Raw genomic sequence first — 22,729 nt, 5'->3', positions numbered from 1 at the left:
TTGGCTTCATTAATATTATCCATATGAACCATGATTTCTGATCATGATTGCTTCTGTCTGTACAGATAGGCAGATAGGTAAAATAATTCAGGTTTATCATATTCTATCTACGTAAAAGTACTTACTTCATAACAATATATTGAAATGGCCAGGAAAAAAGGCAAGCCATTTAGGGAGATTTTCTTTGGATGGATCCTGAAAGAACAAAACAGTAAAATTTCCAGCATGTCGTCATTATGTATGTGAGTATTATATCATTTCTATGATTATAAAATGTTTTTTATAATGAAATTCATTACCATGTGTCCCGTTTATAATTTTCCACAAAAAATAACCTTCAATAGAAATTACCAAGTTTTTAAGTAGAAATTGTGTTTTCATCATTATTTTTGGAAGAAATTAAAGAATGCAAGCAGTTTTAGTTTTGAAAAGATTCAATCTCATAAATCTTGAGCTATCAGTAAACACTAAGTTATCAATACCCTGGGAGTAATCATGATCAAACATCATATAATTAATGAACCAGCTGAAAACAAAACATGTTTTTTTCAATATTGGGAATGAGATTCTTCAGTTTGGTATGAAGAATAAAAGATTGTTTTGAATCCAAATAGTTATTGAAAACTTATTGTGTGAGCTTTCCAATACACATTACCTTTCCCTCTGACTGCCGGCAGTATTAGATTGCTATTTGGCGAAATGTCATGATGTTTTTCTGACAGTTGACTTTAATATTGACTCAGTACGTTGTGGTAAAGTGAGTTGTTTTCAGTGGTTTCATTGACACTCTTTCCTTGACAATGGAAACTGATGTTCTTGAAAGCTCACAAATAAGTTATCAATTTATGTTTGTGTTCAAAACAAACTTAGCATTTAATTGATGTTCATAATGAATGCATTGTTATTATGAGAGCAGAGGTTGTGATGTGTACTGAAAAAAGGAAGAAAAGGAATGGATGGAAGAAAGGGGGAGAACCACACAACCAAGTTCAGCAGATAGATAAACTGATATTATTGACCACAAAATAACGTAGACCTATAAATGGAAACCACAAATTTATCAGCTGTTTCATTAACACACACGGATCCAATCTGTTCCAACAAGCAAGAGCCTTATGTATTGGCCGCAATCGATCACCAACACAGTTTTATATTTTTATTTTGTTTTAAGATCTGGAGCTTTTGACCTAGCATTTGGATCAAAGTGATTATTTTGATCAATTGAAATTGTCCTCGGGTCTCCCCGACAACCTATAGATGACGGACAGTCAGACAATTATGTGATGCTTTTATTTTCTTTAAAGTCTTCATCGTTGTACAAATAAACACGTAAATGGAGTAATTACAATTCATGTAGTCCAAAAGTCTACTGGATTGTCTTTATACTGTGGTTGAGTACCAAGTATACTGGGTTTGTCTTTATACTGTGGTTGAGTACCAAGTATTCTGGGTTTGTCTTTATACTGTGGTTGAGTACCAAGCATACTGGGTTGTCTTTATACTGTGGTTGAGTCCCAAGTATACTCGCGTTTGTCTTTATACTGTGGTTGAGTACCAAGGATACTGGGTTGTCTTTATACTGTGGTTGAGTAGCAAGTATACTGGGTTTGTCTTAACACTGTGGTTGAGTACCAAGTATACTGGTTTGTCTTTATACTGTGGTTGAGTACCAAGTATACTGGTTTGTCTTTATACTATGGTTGAGTACCAAGTATACTGGGTTGTCTTTATACTGTGGTTGAGTACCAAGTATACTGGGTTTGTCTTTATACTGTGGTTGAGTACCAAGTATACTCACGTTTGTCTTTATACTGTGGTTGAGTACCAAGTATACTGGGTTGTCTTTATACTGTGGTTGAGTAGCAAGTATACTGGGTTTGTCTTAACACTGTGGTTGAGTACCAAGTATACTGGTTTGTCTTTATACTGTGGTTGAGTACCAAGTATAATGGTTTGTTTTTATACTGTGGTTGAGTACCAAGTATACCGGGTTGTCTTTATACTGTGGTTGAGTACCAAGTATACTGGGTTTGTCTTTATACTGTGGTTGAGTACCAAGTATTCTGTGTTTGTCTGTATACTGTGGTTGAGTACCAAGTATAATGGTTTGTTTTTATACTGTGGTTGATTACCAAGTATACCGGGTTGTCTTTATACTGTGGTTGAGTCCCAAGTATACTGGTTTGTCTTTAAACTGTGGTTGAGTACCAAGTATACTGGTTTGTCTTTATACTATGGTTGAGTACCAAGTATACTGGGTTGTCTTTATACTGTGGTTTAGTACCAAGTATACTGGTTTGTCTTTATACTGTGGTTGAGTACCAAGTATTCTGTGTTTGTCTGTATACTGTGGTTGAGTACCAAGTATACTGGTTTGTCTTTAAACTGTGGTTGAGTACCAAGTATACTGGTTTGTCCTTATACTGTGGTTGAGTACCAAGTATAATGGTTTGTCTTTATACTGTGGTAGAGTACTAAGTATACTGGTTTGTCTTTATACTGTGGTTGAGTACTAAGTATTCTGGGTTTGTCTGTATACTGTGGTTGAGTACCAAGTATACTGGGGTTGGCTGTATACTGTGGTTGAGTACCAAGTATACTGGTTTGTCTTTAAACTGTGGTTGAGTACCAAGTATACTTGTTTGTCTTTATACTGTGGTTGAGTACCAAGTATAATGGATTTGTCTTTATACTGTGGTTATGTACCAAGTATACTGGATTTGTCTTTATACTGTTGTTGAGTACCAAGTATACTGGATTTGTCTTTATACTGTGGTTGAGTACCAAGAATACTGGGTTGTCTTTATACTGTGGTTGAGTACCAAGTATATAATGGTTTGTTTTTATACTGTGGTTGAGTACCAAGTATACCGGGTTGTCTTTATACTGTGGTTGAGTACCAAGTATATAATGGTTTGTTTTTATACTGTGGTTGAGTACCAAGTATACCGGGTTGTCTTTATACTGTGGTTGAGTCCCAAGTATACTGGTTTGTCTTTAAACTGTGGTTGAGTACCAAGTATACTTGTTTGTCTTTATACTGTGGTTGAGTACCAAGTATATAATGGTTTGTTTTTATACTGTGGTTGAGTACCAAGTATTCCGGGTTGTCTTTATACTGTGGTTGAGTACCAAGTATATAATGGTTTGTTTTTATACTGTGGTTGAGTACCAAGTATTCCGGGTTGTCTTTATACTGTGGTTGAGTACCAAGTATACTTGTTTGTCTTTAAACTGTGGTTGAGTACCAAGTATACTTGTTTGTCTTTAAACTGTGGTTGAGTACCAAGTATACTTGTTTGTCTTTATACTGTGGTTGAGTACCAAGTATACTGGATTTGTCTTTATACTGTGGTTATGTACCAAGTATACTGGATTTGTCTTTATACTGTGGTTGAGTACTAAGTATTCTGGGTTTGTCTGTATACTGTGGTTGAGTATCAAGTATACTGGGTTGTCTTTATACTGTAGTTGAGTACCAAGTATACTGGGTTGTCTTTATCCTGTAGTTGAGTACCAAGTATACTGGGTTGTCTTTATACTGTAGTTCAGTACCAAGTATACTGGATTGTCTTTATACTGTGGTTGAGGACCAAGTATACTGGATTTGTCTTTATTCTGTGGTTATGTACCAAGTATACTGGTTTTGTCTTTATACTGTGGTTGAGTACAAAGTATACTGGTTTGTCTTTATACTCTGGTTGAGTACCAAGTATACTGGGTTGTCTTTATCCTGTAGTTGAGTACCAAGTATACTGGGTTGTCTTTATACTGTGGTTGTGTACCAAGTATACTGGGTTTGTCTTTATACTGTGGTTGAGAACCAATTATACTGGTTTGTCTTTATACTGTGGTTGGGTACCAAGTATACATGTTTGTCTTTATACTGTGGTTGAGGACCAAGTATACTGGATTTGTCTTTACACTGTGGTTGAGTACCAAGTATACTGATTTGTCTTTATACTGTGGTTGAGAACCAAGTATACTGGATTTGTCTTTACACTGTGGTTGAGTACCAAGTATACTTGTTTGTCTTTATACTGTGGTTGAGTATCAAGTATACTGGGTTGTCTTTATACTGTGGTTGTGTACCAAGTATACTGGGTTTGTCTTTATACTGTGGTTGAGAACCAATTATACTGGTTTGTCTTTATACTGTGGTTGGGTACCAAGTATACATGTTTGTCTTTATATTGTGGTTGAGTACCAAGTATACTGGTTTTGTCTTTATACTGTGGTTGAGTATCAAGTATAATGGTTTGTCTTTATACTGTGGTTGAGAACCAATTATACTGGTTTGTCTTTATACTGTGGTTGGGTACCAAGTATACATGTTTGTCTTTATACTGTGGTTGAGTTCCAAGTATACTGGATTTGTCTTTATTCTGTGGTTATGTACCAAGTATACTGGTTTTGTCTTTATACTGTGGTTGAGTACTAAGTATTCTGGGTTTGTCTGTATACTGTGGTTGAGTACCAAGTATGCTGGATTTGTCTTTATGCTGTGGTTGAGTACGAAGTATACTGGATTTGTCTTTATACGGTGGTTGAGTACCAAGTATACTGGATTCGTCTTTATACTGTGGTTGAGTACCATGTATACTAGATTTGTCTTTTTACTGTGGTTGAGTACCAAGTAGACCGGGTTGTCTTTATACTGTGGTTGAGTCCCAAGTATACTGGTTTGTCTTTAAACTGTGGTTGAGTACCAAGTATACTGATTTGTCTTTATACTGTGGTTGAGAACCAATTATACTGGTTTGTCTTTATACTGTGGTTGAGAACCAAGTATACTGGTTTGTCTTTATACTGTGGTTGAGTACCAAGTATACATGTTTGTCTTTATACTGTGGTTGAGTACCAAGTATACTGAGTTGTCTTTATACTGAGGTTGAGTACCAAGTATACTGGGTTGTCTTTATACTGTGGTTGAGAACCAAGTATACTGGTTTGTCTTTATACTGTGGTTGGGTACCAAGTATACATGTTTGTCTTTATACTGTGGTTGAGGACCAAGTATACTGAGTTGTCTTTATACTGTGGTTGAGTACCAAGTATATTGGATTTGTCTTTATACTGTGGTTGAGTACCAAGTATACCGGTTTGTCTTTATACTGAGGTTGAGTACCAAGTATACTGGGTTGTCTTTATACTGTGGTTGAGTACCCAGGTTACTGGGTTTGTCTTTATACTATGGTTGAGTACCAAGTATACTGGTTTGTCTTTATACTGTGGTTGAGTACCAAGTATAATGAGTTGTCTTTATACTTTGGTTGAGTACCAAGTATACTGGATTTGTCTTTATACTGTGGTTGAGTAACCAGGTTACTGGGCTTGTCTTTATACTATGGTTGAGTACCGAGTATACTGGTTTGTCTTTATACTGTGGCTGAGTACCAAGTATAATGAGTTGTCTTTATAATTTGGTTGAGTACCAAGTATACTGGGTTGTCTTTATACTGTGGTTGAGTACCAAGTATACTGATTTGTCTTTATACTGTGGTTGAGTACCAAGTATTCTGGGTTGTCTTTATACTGTGGTTGAGAACCAAGTATACTGGTTTGTCTTTATACTGTGGTTGAGTACCAATTAACAAGATGTTTTCATACAAATTGACACGTCCTCAGTATACCTTCCCTTGAAGATGAGGGACCTGTGATATAAATAAATTTCTGTAAGATTAATTTTATCTATATGCTTTCTTACGTATTATATTGATAGTTTAGAGTTATCTCCCATCAAAACTTCTTATTAAATTCATTCAGAAACACTAAGCAATTAGTTGGGAGGAATTATGAACGAAATCAATTCTATTGCAATACATACATGTATACCCAGAAAAGCTACCTTGCATATGGTACTATTGATTTGTGTTAAAAGTGATCTCCCTTGAGGATGTGATATTAATCGACATACGACACATGTTATTTGTGTTTAGAGTATTTCCATGAAGGAGGTGTGCTACAATGTACATATTAGGGTTTCTGTTAGATATGATGTACGCTACATTACATTTGTCACCAGTTATTTATGGTAATGCGGTATTCTTTAGATGCTACTTATATGCTACCTCATACAAAACTGTTACTTATATTGAAGTATATCTACATGTATCTGAAATTGGTATCTGCTACCGTACATTCAGTCTTTAAGGAAGACCGTGAAAGACAGACAGAATACTTCAGTTTCATTTCAACAAAGTGTTTACCCTCAGAACATGCATCCAACATATAATCCATGATTTAAATGCATCAGTTGATGCATTAAACCAATAAATCCCTTTGACTACATCACTTGATGCATTAAACCAATAAATCCCTTTGACTACATCAATTGATGCATTAAACCAATAAATCCTTTTGACTACATCAGTTGATGCGTTAAACCAATAAATCCCTTTGACTACATCAGTTGATGCGTTAAACCAATAAATCCTTTTCAGAAAATTCCATGTGTCTCCCTCATAACTTACATATCATTCCTGGCAATTTGAATAACAGAATAATGAATGGAAAGTCACAAATTATTTAACATTTTCCTTTTCTTTCAGTTGTTGCAGCAAATTGTATGTGAATTGATTTGACGCACTTATAGTCATCAGATTTAACATTGTATTATATAACTAATGCTAAACAGAATATTTCTTTGATTACAGGCATTAGCTTTTCGGTAAGAAAAACCACTAAGACAACTTTCATGTAGGAAGAAACATTCAAGGGCAAAAACGTTAAAGGTATTAGGAAAGATATATGAGGACTACAAAGATAACTTATAAGTCTGCAGGAAGATAGAAAAATGTTTTAACTTTGACCTAATGACAAGTGACAGTTATATTCGTGGAACAACTCAACAAGAGTAAAACACAATATGGTTTGTAATTCTGAGTGCATAAATGAGAGTACATGAGACAAGGGGTACAGACAGAAGTTACGTATTGTAAATCTACAAGTCTCAGAAAGTCTAAAATCAACATATACCGGACAGAAAACGTCTGAAAACATAGCCTAACTGGTGGGAGTAGCAAAGCAGGGGGTATAAGCATTTATATTCCAAAACAAAAGCAGCTAAGATTTCACAGGTACAAGGTAAGTATTACTGTGTATTATTCATTATGTTGATTAGTGTCATATGAAATTGGCGCAAGTTAAATATGTAGCTCTCAGAAAATAAAATATTTTCATAATTGCCATAATTAATTAATAGGTTTCACACATACATGTAGGTATAACCACAGAATTAGATTAGCTATCTAAGTCTGTGGTATAATAACTATAGGACTAGATGCCATTATAAAGCGGGATGTTAATTACTGTAAACCAATTTTATTTCACAGTTAAGGGAAATATTATGTTCATAATTAAATCTTTGTGAATTCAATTACTGTAAAACTTCCATAAATCGAACTTTGAAGATTCAAATTTCTAGCAATGTCAAATGTATGGTAAATTCGGATTTAGTGTGTTCTGTCAATTAAATAAAAAATAGTCACATTCAGTCTTATTAATTATATAAAGGATCTCAAAGATGTTTAAAGTTCAACATTTTTGAGTCAAAGTTGTGATTTTTTCCCGATTTGTCTACGAATTTCAAAACATTGAAGCTTGACTGACCCTTCCTCATAGATTTGTAAGTGTTATTATTACCTGTTATTATAACCTGTTATTTACAATGTGAAATATGATAATATAGTAGTTATATTTTGATTGCCGTACAACCAGCTGTACAGATTGGTCTTAGTTTGTGAGATAAAATCGGTTCACAGAAACAGGAGCTACTCTATAGTTGTTGGCGTTGCCATTGATCAAATTTAAAACGTAGAATTCTGAGTTTTCAATATATATTTACAAAATAAAGTTACCAATCAAGACACCTTGAGATCTCATGTCGTCTTATCTACATTGTAGGTATACAAACTTTATTATTACTTTTGAACTTACCTTCGTATTTGAGTTTTCTTAATTTTTTAACATAAAATAAATTCTTATAATGAGAATCATTTGACAATCAGATATCCCTTAATCAAGTTTGCTGTATACTGATTATCTTAAACTTCACTACGGGTATTTCTATTGAGGAATGGCAGATTTTATTATCAGAGATATTGTCCCGATCCCCCGATTCAACCAATGTACCAACCAAATAAGTGATTTCTTGTTAAACTTACCCACGCCTACAGAAACGAAAAAGAGCAAAGTATTAATTTCAAAATTCAAAGCAAAGCATGCATTAGCTTTAAAATAACTAAAACATATGCTGTATTGAGCAAAATGAAGTAGCAAAATAATCATTTGGAATTAGTTACAAGAAGCAAACAACTTGTTTAGCATGAAAAACAACTGGTATTAATTAATGAATTGCCCTCCAGTTTTGAGTCATAGGGGAATTGTAAAACAGAGTTAACAATCAGGGACTTGTAAATAACAGTTAGGGCTAACAATTAGGGACTTGTAAATAACAGTTAAGAGTTAACAATTAGGGAATTGTAAATAACAGTTAAGAGTTAACAATTAGGGAAATGTAAATAACAGATAGGGCTAACAATTAGGGACTTGTAAATAACAGTTAGAGTTAACAATCAGGGACTTGTAAATAACAGTTAGAGTTAACAATCAGGGAACTGTAAATAACAGTTAGAGTTAACAATTAGGGACTTGTAAATAACAGTAAGAGTTAACAATAAGGGACTTGTAAATAACAGTTAGAGTTTACAATCAGGGACTTGTAAATAACAGTTAGGGCTAACAATTAGGGAACTGTAAATAACAGTAAGAGTTAACAATTAGGGAACTGTAAATAATAGTTAGAGTTAACAATTAGGGACTTGTAAATAACAGTTAGAGTTAACAATCAGGCACTTGTAAATAACAGTTAGAGTTAACAATCAGGGACTTGTAAATAGCAGATAGGGCTAACAATAAGGGACTTGTAAATAACAGTTAGAGTTAACAATTAGGGACGTGTAAATAACAGTTAGGGCTAACAATTAGGGACTTGTAAATAACAGTTAGAGCTAACAATTAGGGACTTGTAAATAACGGTTAGAGCTAACAATTAGGGAACTGTAAATAACAGTTAGGGCTAACAATTAGGGAAATGTAAATAACAGATAGGGCTAACAATTAGGGAATTGTAAATAAAAGTTAGGGAATATTAGAACTTACAGCTTTGAGTTAACAAGTAAGACTGTTAAAAACACACCTGCAGAAAACAGTGCATTCATTATACACCATAGTCATTATACATTACACAACACAATTAAGTACAACAAAATAAATATAAAACAGCAATATAATTCTCAAGCAAAATGTAAAGAGGATATCTGATTCTGGTTAAGTCATAAGCATGGAGCGTAGCATTTACTAGACACTCTATACAAGGTCTAGTACAAATCCTGGATCACAGACACTCTATACAAGGTCTAGTACAAATCCTGGATCACAGACACTCTATACAAGGTCTAGTACAAATCCTGGTTTACGTAGATGATATTGCTCTGGTATTCAAGATAACATTAACTAAAGTGTGCAGCATACTTGATGAATATTTTTTCCCAAAGAGACCTATTACTTCAAGGACACATTCTATCTTCGTCCGATGAAAGATTTTTTAAAAAGGAGATAGTTTAAACTATTGGGACTGATCTGGTCCTGATCAGATATCAACTCTGCAACATCTGGTCCTGATCAGATATCAACTCTGTAACATCTGGTCCTGATCAGATATCAACCCTGTAATATCTGGTCCTGATCAGATATCAACTCAGTAACATCTGGTCCTGATCAGATATCAACTCTGTAACATCTGGTCCTGATCAGATATCAACTCTGTAACATCTGGTCCTGATCAGATATCAACTCTGTAACATCTGGTCCTGATCAGATATCAACTCTGTAACATCTGGTCCTGATCAGATATCAACTCTGTAACATCTGGTCCTGATCAGATATCAACTCTGTAACATCTGGTCCTGATCAGATATCAACTCTGTAACATCTGGTCCTGATCAGATATCAACTCTGTAACATCTGGTCCTGATCAGATATCAACTCTGTAACATCTGGTCCTGATCAGATATCAACTCTGTAACATCTGGTCCTGATCAGATATCAACTCTGTAACATCTGGTCCTGATCAGATATCAACTCTGTAACATCTGGTCCTGATCAGATATCAACTCTGTAACATCTGGTCCTGATCAGATATCAACTCTGTAACATCTGGTCCTGATCAGATATCAACTCTGTAACATCTGGTCCTGATCAGATATCAACTCTGTAACATCTGGTCCTGATCAGATATCAACTCTGTAACATCTGGTCCTGATCAGATATCAACCCTGTAACATCTGGTCCTGATCAGATATCAACTCAGTAACATCTGGTCCTGATCAGATATCAACTCAGTAATATCTGGTCCTGATCAGATATCAACTCTGTAACATCTGGTCCTGATCAGATATCAACCCTGTAACATCTGGTCCTGATCAGATATCAACTCTGTAACATCTGGTTATAATACAAAACAGCATATTGGGCATCCTTAACAATGAGAAATGTTACAGAAACTGAATTTTGTTTGATGAAAACAATAACCAGATCAGGTTATAATTTTCATCTGGTTAAGAATGGAGATAACTGGAGTGACAAGATAAACTACATATTAACACATAATTGGTGATTGTAAACTTCAGTGATACTAGGATGTACACAAAACATTAAACATCAATTAACTATTACAAGTATACAACATTTAACTACAAAATCAAACATCTAACTCAACATCTATAAATACCTACCAAGTTCAATTCAATCAACCATAAAATGCTTAATCAGGATAGCTTGCTAACTGAAAGTTGCTGGTTCCAGTACTAAGTTATATGTTATAACAGTGTTTGAATTTTACAGAGAAAATTAGAATAAACATCATCTATGTCAAAATCATCTGTTTTTACACAGGTTTTTTAATAAGTGAGTTGAGCCGGAATGTATTTTCAAACTGCTTTGTTTGTATGGACTCAGTTCTAATGCATAACTCATTCTCATAATAAATTACATATTAGTTTTATGAAACAATCCTCAGTTTCATGGATATTATTTGTAACATGTGTAATGGAAACAAGTTTGAAATTCTGTTTATTATGTATTAATGAATGATCCATTTTTGGTATTTTACAATTTAAGTAACTGCAATGTTGATGTGACATTGCAATTTAACTTGCAATATTTGGGTAATTTATCATGTTTGAAAATGTGCCCTAATATACTGAGAGACCTAAGTTAAAAGAGATGACTATTCCAAAAATAGTGTTGTTGTATCATGTGTGTATATTGGAATTTATGATTCAAAATAATTTACATTACTAGTAAGTAGTATCTGACCTGCTGGTGTGGCAAACATATTCAAATTGTTCTAAATCATAGATCAATCACTTATTTCGCTACAATGAAATGTGAATGTTGCAAACAGTGTATATCAGCATTTCCAAAATATCCAAAATTATCTCCCTTTATTGTATATTCTATATGACAAATTCATCTTAATGTTGCTAGAGCTCTATTTTAAATACATCAGTGAGTCCACTAACATGACTTTGATAATTAAAAGATAAAAGTTGAATGACAATTATTAAAGCAATGCAAAACAAACTTGTGATTTCAAAAAAGAATTATGAATCAAATGATTATCTCCCTTTATAGTTAACCTTCTCAGGTGGTATTTTTCAAATGTATTATTTGTCAATCCATTTAGCTAATACCTATATACTCTTTTTAACTCAACCATTCGGAAATTTGTAGGATCATAATATACAGATTGACTACAAATATATATACCATAGAGACTAAGACAAAGTTGTGAACTTTGTATTTTCAATGTTTCTACTATTAAGTTTTATCTTCAGTTATCTCTCTTTATTGTAAATAAACGATAATAAACGATACATAACGAATTTTGCAGTTGTAAGCTGTTTTGAATATATTTAACCTAGTTTTATTTAATTCTACCTTGTAATTACATTAACGTTACGTGACTGTGATGTTGAATAAAATCCAGTTGTGTATAATGTCATTATTTGATTTTGCGTTTTTGTTCAAACATTGCATGTTACATAATCTTGATTTTTTCCGCAATGGTTAAAGATTGGTCACTAATATTTTGGGTTTTTATTTCTCACACTGTTAGCTCTCAGAAAACATCAAAATCTTTATTTCTGATTTTACCTCATCTGGCCCCATTTTCGCAGTCGCTGTCACAATTATAAAAGAGAAAGAAAAAAAAAAAAGAGAAAAAATCCAGCGAAGAGAAAATCTTATTGAAGCCCTTCAAAGATAGTGATCCCACTCTATCAACACAGCACTGGTTATAAATACTCACTCTATTTTGTGGAGATGATCAAAATCAAACCAGATAACAACTGCAAAGGCCAAGAGGTTAGAGCACTGGGCCATCAAGCTGGAAATATAATAATACAAATGTTGTACACAATTACAGCTGTCAATTCTACACTGAACTATATGTGTATGTTAAAACCTGACATTAGTACCACCCTTGCTTTCTGTATAATGAGTGAAATACATTAGTTTTAAATCAAAATTCAATTTATGAATTAGTCACTTTCAAATGAGTTAATTTTAAAGCAAATTCCAATATACAATTCAAAACATCTACTTGTACATTTTGTACTTCCTTCCCTATTTGAAGAAAAGGTAATCATGAATATAACAAGAGAGATCCTGGAGGATTGTGGTGCCCACCATTGTAAGATCTTCATTGGTTCTATGTAAGTTTAATCTTTTCTGTTATCTGATGGATTGATAGTCTTGTCAACAGTAAATGAATCTCTGGGAAACTTTTGATTTAAACTTCATACAGCTTGGTTCAACAGTGTTCTTTTAAATGTTATTATGGTAACTTACCTGGTGATGGCTAGACTACCTTATTATGGTAACTTACCTGTTGATGGCTAGACTACCTAAGTGTCTGATGAACGTCAAAAGGCACAGAGGTGGTAACAACACCAGGAGCCAGTGGATACTGTAAATGAATGTGTATATATCATCACTAGGCTTAAAAATCACACACACCTTCGTAACAATATTTCATAATCTCTACCCATCAGAGACCTGGGTAAACCACCACAATAAATTATTATAAATTAGGTGTCTAACTTATTACATGTTTCGATAGAAATATCATATCAATTTATATGAAATAAGAAAAAATCTAACAATAGAAATGTCAAGACCACCTTGGCAAAGAGCAATATATATGTATATAGCTGTGGAATCATAGGCTGTAACACTGTGCATAAGGGGAGACAAATCTAACAAATTGTAAAGGTATAAAAAAATCACCTCCCCTTAGTTTCATTTTGGAAATAGCCCAAATGGGCAAATGTACTATACCGTTGACCAGGAAGATCAGTGGTTAGATTGCCAGTACATAATGATCTGAGGTCAAGGGCTCTAAACCTGGTCTGGCCCCATTGCAATCGATAGGAATACTAAAGCTGTTATTCCTTTCATATTTCATCTTGATCATTTTTTCATAAAAATGCCAGCAGGGTACTGTTTTCTTTTCAAAAATGATTTATCAAAGCTAGTCACAATTTCCAATGCAGCCACAGTTTTTAAAAGTAGTACTGAAATCCTTAAACTTTTAAAAACACAATATTATGCAAATTTTGTTTATTCACTGTTAGAGTGCCTTGATTAAACTTAAAGACATAGCCATTTTTTATGTTTCATTGATAATTTTCTTATATCTGTACACAACTTACAGTCTCATATGACGCATGTAGTCTGATAAATTTTCTGTAATGAAGATCAAATAGGCACAGCAAAATCCTGAAAACCAAGAAAAATCAATACTTTAATCAAATTATGGGCATTAAAAAAAAGAAGTTACCAAGTATTTTACCATGCAAGGTGAATGACACTGAAGCATATAGTGACCACCTGCTCAAGATGACTGATGACAGATTCCTAAAGCCAGTAAACACATACACACCAGATAACAGAATCTTTGAAATTTGTGATTTTAATAACCAATGCTCGTTCATATTATATCTATAATAGTCCTGAATGCCTGTTTATAAGTAATACCTGTCCAGTTGACAAGAGAGGACCTGTGTAACCTGTTATAAACCAGACCACCAACACATTTCTTTGTCAACATTTAGAAATTTCATATGAATCTCTGATATCAGAATCAATATACATTGTCGTATGTGTCAAGATTGATACAGTTTGTATGTGTGGTTGGTTACGTGAAGTAAAATTCAAATATTATAACAGGAAGCAACGAAAAAGGAAATAGAAATTCAAAAGAGCCAGACATGTAAATTGTTTAGAAAAGCTTCGTTTACCTTTCAGATATTTTTTACACTAAATATTGTAGTCGTCTACCTATAGGACAAAATGTGTTAAACAAAAACTGTTTCATCTATCAAAGTCTCTGGATTTTTACACAAAAATCAACTTGAAAAACAAATTTATTGAATACTATAATAAAAGAACATTTCATATCAATTTGACTTTTTAACTTTTTACCATTGTTAGAAGTGTAATTCAAAACGGGGTTGAAAATATATACAATATATGTAAATTATATGATTATATAAATACAAAAGTGCAAAGTAGAATAGATACGTAAACAAAGAGAATTCAATACTGGTTAACTTTTGTTTAAAAGGCCAGAGAATGAACATTTGACAAGATTAAAATCTCCCAGTTTATAGTCACTGTATTGACAGTAATATATCACTTGACAAACTCGGAACCTACCAGTTTGGGAAACTAGAATGGCGACATCAACCAGCACCCTTCCAGAATGGCCGATGGCATAATATCCTGTAACAAAATAGAGTTAAGTGATACAGTAAATCAATCTGTATAAATGTAGCTCACAAAAATGTAACTGAAAACGATAGTTTAATAAATGTCCCTTAAATCAACATCAACAGTATAACATGTGATGATAACTGTGAGACACACCATTGTCATACCAATAACATGATATTGTGAGACATAACACTTTTACAGTGTCATACCGATAACATGACATTGTGAGACACAACAGTGTCATACCAATAACATGATATTGTGAGACACAACAGTGTCATACCAATAACATGATATTGTGAGACACAACAGTGTCATACCAATTACATGACACTGTGAGACACAACAGGGTCATACCGATACCATGACACTGTGAGACACAACAGGGTCATACCAATACCATGACACTGTCAGACACAACAGGGTCATACCAATAACATGACACTGTCAGACACAACAGGGTCATACCAATAACATGACACTGGGAGACACAACAGTGTCATACCAATAACATGATATTGTGAGACACAACAGTGTCATACCAATTACATGACACTGTGAGACACAACAGGGTCAGACCAATAACATGACATTGTGATACACAAAAGTGTCATACCAATAACATGATATTGTGAGACACAACAGTGTCATACCAATAACATTACATTGTGATACACAAAAGTGTCATACCAATAACATGATATTGTGAGACACAACAGTGTCATACCAATAACATGATATTGTGAGACACAACAGTGTCATACCAATAACATTACATTGTGATACACAAAAGTGTCATACCAATAACATGATATTGTGAGACACAACAGTGTCATACCAATAACATGATATTGTGAGACACAACAGTGTCATACCAATTACATGACACTGTGAGACACAACAGGGTCATACCAATACCATGACACTGTCAGACACAACAGGGTCATACCAATAACATGACACTGGGAGACACAACAGTGTCATACCAATAACATGACACTGTGAGACACAACAGTGTCATACCAATAACATGACATTGTGACACACAACAGGGTCATACCAATAACATGACATTGTGATACACAACAGGGCCATACCAATAAAATGACATTGTGAGACACAACAGTGTTATAGCAATAACATGACATTGTGATACACAACAGGGCCATACCAATAACATGACATTGTGAGACACAACAGGGTCATACCAATAACATGCCACTGTCAGACACAACAGGGTCATACCAATAACATGACACTGTCAGACACAACAGGGTCATACCAATAACATGACACTGGGAGACACAACAGTGTCATACCAATAACATGACACTGTGAGACACAACAGTGTCATACCAATAACATTACATTGTGATACACAAAAGTGTCATACCAATAACATGATATTGTGAGACACAACAGTGTCATACCAATAACATGACACTGTGAGACACAACAGTGTCATACCAATAACATTACATTGTGATACACAAAAGTGTCATACCAATAACATGATATTGTGAGACACAACAGTGTCATACCAATAACATGACATTGTGATACTCAACAGGGTCATACCAATAACATGACATTGTGATACACAACAGGGTCATACCAATAACATGACATTGTGATACAAAACAGGGTCATACCAATAACATGACATTGTGAGACACAACAGTGTCATACCAATAACATGACATTGTGAGACACAACAGGGTCATAGCAATAACCTGACATTGTGAGACACAACAGTGTCATAGCAATAACATGACATTGTGAAACACAACAGTGTCATACAGACAACATGACATTGTGATACACAACAGGGTCATACCAATAACATGACATTGTGAGACACAACAGTGTTACATCAATCAGATGATAATTATAATTATTTAAAATTGAAGTATCAATTCCTTTTCTGACCAATTTTAAAGACAAAACAGCGTGAAGATTTGTTAATGCCTTAAAACACTTCTGTTTCCAGTATTCCTACTTAACCTGTATTGCCTTCCATGCAAGTTGCTATGTCAATTTAAAACAAGAGGCCAAGAGGGCCTGTATAGCTCACCTATTTCTTTTGTTACATGAAACTGACATATAGGTAACTTCAGACCAAATTTGGTAACTAGAACACAAGATACTTTAACATCTCTTAAATGGTTTTTAGGATATTGTTGTTTGAAATTTGTGAAGTTTTGATTTTTTAAGCTTTTAACCCACGTTGACCTTTGACACAAGCTAACACTTGACACTAGATCAAGGTCATTTTAATGAGGAAACTTTATAGCACTCCATCCTAGGTGCGAAATGGCTAAACAGCATGACCCTGGGCCTTATGGAACTTGATAAAAAGATTTTTAAAGCTTTTAACCCATGTTGACCTTTGACCCTGAACTAGCACTTAAAACTGACCTTTGACCTCATTACTGCAATAAAAAACGATTCACACTGATGGTCTTCACAACATACCCAAGTATCATGACTCTAAACCTAGACCAAATGGTTCTTAAGATTGCAATTGAAATTTTTAACATATTTGACCCCTGTGCCCTTGAAATTAGGTCAATGTAATTTTAATGAGGCGTTATAGCATTCCATATCCAAGGTACCTACTGGCCAAACAGCATGACCCTGTGCCTTATGGAACTTGACAAGAAGATTGTTAAAGCTTTTAATCCATGTTGACTTTTGAAAACCCTTTAACTACTAGCACTTAAAGTTGACATTTCACCTCATTACAGTGAACAAGAAAAAGATTCACACTGATGGTTTTCATAACATACATAAGTATCATGACTAGTCCAAATGGTCCTTAGGATATTGTTAACATTTTTATTTTCAACATATTTGACCCCTGGCCTGTGACCTTGAAAGTAGGTCAAGGTCTTTTTAATGAGAAAATGTTATAGCACTCCTTTGCAGGTACCTACTGGCCAAATATCATGACCCTAGGTCCTCCAGTTCTTCTTCTGCAGTTGTTCAAAGGAAAACGTTGACAGAGGGACGAGGGATGCCGCAGTATGGCATAAGCTCACATGACCATTCGGGCCAGGTGAGGTAAAAACAAAACACTGTGACAGTTACAATATCTGCTTATCAAATCATATCACATATATCATAATCTCATGTTCTTTTAAAAGTAATAACTGATCACATTTACCATACAAACACAGAAATAATACTTACCCACATCACCATAAGACATTTCAGGCTTGTGTTCTTCAGTCTGAAGGCAAAATTTTACAATGAAGACTCAATCATTACAAATTAAATATAACAAAAAAACATGTAATAGTTAATGAGTGTTAAGACAATATGTTTTCCTTCAACCGTTTCTTTTCGATTTGCTAGATACATGCTGACCAGTCAAAGGACCACATTATTTCCCTATAAAGAACAGACCAGTGTTGGCTCTATACTCTAAACTCTATATAGCTAACTAGTACCTGTGGCAGAATCTCCTGGTCTCCACTCAGCAGGTTGACAATTTCCACTTTTTCTGCCAGTCCGTCATCATTCATCTCTTTTTCTTTGTATTTCCTGTGCTTTCTGTCACGATGTTCATCCACTTTCTTGTCTTGTAGAAGCTTGTATTTACAGTCCACTATCAGCATCATAGCCTTTACACTATAATAGCACGGAAAGCTTTGTTAGTCTTCAAATCAAGGTAAAACAATCAAGAAACTTAATATTATTGATTATCATGCACATGGCCTTTTATACTTCTACAGCTATAGAATTGTTAACATCAAAGGATTATCACGAATAAATTCATATTTTAACTGGGGGACAAATGACTCACAAATCAAATGTATTAGACATGAATGAATTTAGATTGAAATCAGTAGCAGCTGTTATACTACCGGTAGTGTGTAGATATAATCTCACACCCTGATAAAGATTAATATAAATAAAATTAAAATTAAAAATAATATGAATGTTTAATATGATATGTTTGTATTACCATATATACACTTATTAATGATATTTATTGAATGTATGACTTCAATGTAATTAAGTCTGTATATGTCATGTATGTTATTTGGTGCTTATGTGTATTCAATTTGACTTTTTTTGTAATGTAAATATGTGCACATTATTCTGTTTAAATGTTATCTTCAAATTGGAAGAAATAAAGAGAATAATAATAATAAACATCCTGGATAACGCAATTCAATAAATTAACATGATTTTAAAGAAAAAAACCTTTATGAAGTTCTAAAATTGTAAGCACTTAATTCAGTAATATAAAACAGGCCTAAAATGAACAATTAAATTTAAAGATCCATATGTTACATCAAGTGTCAGAAACTGTTAAATGTATTTAAAATTCGTTTTAATGGAATCATCAGATTATATTATATGACAGAGACATTTGAAATCCTTGTACTTTTTTCACCAGTATAACTGAAATGAGAAGTATAGTCTGTATAATACGCGTACGGCGTATCATTAATGATTAACATACCTTAGAATCCCCACACTGGTCATCACAAAGATCCCTTCCAAAATTCCAGCCTGAAAGCAAGTAAGCATATATAGTAGCACAAGGGCATGACCATGTACATGTAAAGGGAAAAGATAGTATTAGTACTTGACCTGTCAGTTTTTTGTGTACTGAATCACCAGTAAGTCTGCCTAAATAAGCAAATGAGAGTATATAGTCAAATCTGTCTATACAATTAAACATTGAACTGTTTTCAGTTGGCATTCACAGACAATATGAATGCCAACTTGACACAGACCAATTCAATGAATCACGCTAGCGCTGCATGTGGTGTGGTATCCAACATGATCATTATGACGTACGTAATTATGATGCGGATGCCAACAATCAGCTCATGGCATTCACAGCGTAAATGAATACCATAATGGCAGGTTTATATATAGTTGGCATGCCATATAATGGTAAACATTAAAACAAATATAAACAAATGAGAAACTTTTTTGTACCCCAGAACTTAGCCTGATTTTCCTTTGGCCCTGGCACCAACCTTAGACATTTTAACAGATATATGTCTGATGTGGGACCAGAGTGCACTACTATATGAAAACATGGAATTCTCTGACATTGTTTGTAATCAGGGTTATCAACAAAAAGATGCAGTCAGGAAGTCTTCTAACACAAGAATAATATTTTCGTTTTCGATCCGAATCAGTATGGTTTGTTGATTAGTCACTCCCATGATATATCTGCAAATTAAAGTGGCGTTTCCTCAGGTGGGACATTTCGGACGATTGAAAACAGGACTCTACTGACAGAATTAAGCAAATGTTGGTAATAATAAGAGTGGATTTGAATCAATTAATAATCCATTTATCGATATATGTGAGGTATGTGTTGTGTCATAGTAGATTTTGGTCGTCACCACCTCGAAACTCCCTGATGCCAAACAGTGTCCGAGATTTCCACATTTTCATATCGTAGTGAGCCATGGCCCCACACCAGACATCTGTCGAAATGTTTAAGTCTGGTGTCTGGGTCAGAGGACACTGATCAGGCTACCCGGAAATGTGGGTTTATGATGAAAAAGTGAGGTAGGGATAGATTTTTCAACTTCGAAAACTTCAATTTCTTTTTTGTATACCATAATGTGGGGTGGCATTTTCATGAAATGATGCACATTTTAAGACAAGAGATACATGTAATATTAATCTCTACACAATAGGAGAACCACATGCACGCATTTGGAATCAATGTTAAGTTATATATATACATAATTATACTACAGAGAGACTAAAAGGTCCAGTACACTCTGCCGATTGAGCTATATAGCTATATCCACCTATAAATTATAGCTGTATTGAGCTATATTTTCTGAGATTTCGATTTTCATTAATTTAAAGTAAAGTCGCATACAACAATAAGCTTTAAGGTTTATGGTAATGTTGTCTACAAAAAGTATACATTTAGATGTTTATTTTCATTTTTCATAAATGTAAAATTTCCGATTTTTTTATATCATTATTTTTTAAAAAGAATACCTACCAGGTATATTTAAGGGCATATATTTAATTAATGTCTTTTGTTATCAACCTAATGATACAAAAAAAAATTAAGAGCGAATTTGTTTCGTTTTCCTTCAAAAAGAAAATCACATGAAAATAGCTCAAAAGACCTATTTCAGATCTAGATAGGTCAATAGAGCTATAGGTCTTTACAGCTATATTGCTCGATCGGCAGAGTGTACTGGACCTGACTAATGTACATGTGGCTTCAATGATGAGGAAGGGGTATGTACATCATTTACATATGTCAAACTATGAAGGAGTCTTCCCTACTACCCTACTTTATTGTTAAAACAGTAGGATAGGGAAGATTATTTCATATTTCTTTTACATGTTTACATACCAAATGAAGATACCTGCGAGATCTGACTATACGAATGCTAGTCGTTTCGGTAACAGGTCGTTTCGGTAACAAGTTGTTTCGGGAGTCCTGAAGTCGTTTCGGGACTTAATCAAGTCGTTTCGGGACATGTACAATTTTCACTTATAAATAAGATTTCGCCCCCTTTTCATAACAAGTCATGTAAATACACAAGCATGGTTTTAGTCTATGACCTGTATCAGGACCTACCGTGCTTGGGATCATTATAGTGTTATATATATAATTAACAGATTGCTAGTGCTTGAGGGGATACCTACCAACATTTACCCGATTGACCTGATGAAACTAATCTCATTAATAAATACAGATCTAGAGGAACTTATGATATTCAACATCAATTTCTTTCATTACTGATAGCTAGGTTAATTCCTTCGTTTGATATTGTAATATGTTTTCATTTATTCACTTTATTCTCCGTTATTGTTATTGACATTAAGAGACAAATGAGTTAACATTGGTTCTAACAATGTTTTAAGCATTTTATTTTTGCTATATTGAAATTAAATTTCATGAAAGTAAAAATGTGAAACACGTAGAATATATTTTAGACATGTGAATCAATTCATCAAATCCAGCAATATAGTTTGAACGATCAATGTTTTTATGTTGTGTATTTGTGTCTGTGTGAATATTATATCTATTCATGTGTTATTAAAATCATGTAATGGTAAATGTATGAAGAGAGAAGGCTTTGATAAATTGTAATAATTTTTATCCAATCGATTGTCTAAATTTAGTTGACATTAAAATATGTTTAAAGAAAAAAGGCAATGGTAACAACAGAAGATAAAAAAAAATGAAAAATCCCGAAACGACTTTTGACATGTCCCGAAACGACTTTCGCCTTCACGGTCTTGTTACCGAAACGACACGACACCATACAATTCTCAGGTCCTGTGTTGCTGACTTACTCATGATCAGTCGGTGAGACGAGATACATAATGCATATTACCGTTAAAATTAGAATCTAAGCTAGGACTGATACTGTTTAGGAGTATATTAACTATATTTACCTCTTTAAAAGCGAAAGGAAGTCCAAGAACACCAGCGCCAATAAACGAAATGAAAATATTGGCGAAGATTTTCACAGGGTGTCTAGAACCCGTTTCCATACCTTCTCCACCCGCCATCTTTATTTAAAGTCTACCACCGTCGTTTGGACTTCTGTAAATAGTCTCAATTCGACGGCGTCATGTTTCTGTAACTCTGAGATTGTTATGATATTTTTTGACGTGACATGACACTGGTTTCCGTTCAACGTGTACCTCGCCGGATGTAAACTAACACTAGCGCCACCGCAATTTAGCAGGTACCCCAGGTACGATAACTCTGGTAGTAAGTACAATAAGGTTGCGCTCCACTAAATAAATTAATATGTCAATAAATGTAAGGTTTAATGTGGATTCGGTTTCGAACATATAAAATCAGTGGCGGATTGATATTTTTCCTGGGTTTTAGGACACGAGACGTATTTTATCGTCTAGTCATAGG

The 22,729-nt window shown here is 34.1% G+C and overlaps 1 protein-coding gene across 2 annotated transcripts in view; it reads right to left on the bottom strand.

Annotated features, from left to right (window-relative positions):
* The window catches only part of LOC110457412 (amino acid transporter ANTL1-like), a 36,934-nt gene extending 14,416 nt beyond the window's left edge, over positions 1 to 22,518 (bottom strand). The window contains exons 1-10 of one of the 2 annotated variants that reach the window (XM_021508676.1): positions 22,252 to 22,518; positions 19,316 to 19,365; positions 18,294 to 18,474; positions 18,034 to 18,073; positions 14,785 to 14,850; positions 13,779 to 13,845; positions 12,953 to 13,033; positions 12,374 to 12,451; positions 8,166 to 8,171; positions 126 to 195 (exon numbers count right to left, since the gene is read on the bottom strand). In XM_021508676.1, the coding sequence (XP_021364351.1) occupies positions 126 to 195; positions 8,166 to 8,171; positions 12,374 to 12,451; positions 12,953 to 13,033; positions 13,779 to 13,845; positions 14,785 to 14,850; positions 18,034 to 18,073; positions 18,294 to 18,474; positions 19,316 to 19,365; positions 22,252 to 22,368 (756 nt within the window). In that variant the 5' untranslated portion in view covers positions 22,369 to 22,518. The remainder of the gene's footprint in view (positions 1 to 125; positions 196 to 8,165; positions 8,172 to 12,373; positions 12,452 to 12,952; positions 13,034 to 13,778; positions 13,846 to 14,784; positions 14,851 to 18,033; positions 18,074 to 18,293; positions 18,475 to 19,315; positions 19,366 to 22,251) is intronic. The other variant, XM_021508677.1, reaches the window with a different exon arrangement.
* Positions 22,519 to 22,729: the final 211 nt, after the last annotated feature.

The sequence above is a fragment of the Mizuhopecten yessoensis genome, unplaced genomic scaffold, assembly GCF_002113885.1.
Source record: "Mizuhopecten yessoensis strain PY_sf001 unplaced genomic scaffold, ASM211388v2 scaffold9133, whole genome shotgun sequence".
Taxonomy (NCBI): domain Eukaryota; kingdom Metazoa; phylum Mollusca; class Bivalvia; order Pectinida; family Pectinidae; genus Mizuhopecten; species Mizuhopecten yessoensis.
This window is presented reverse-complemented; position numbering and strand designations above follow the sequence as displayed.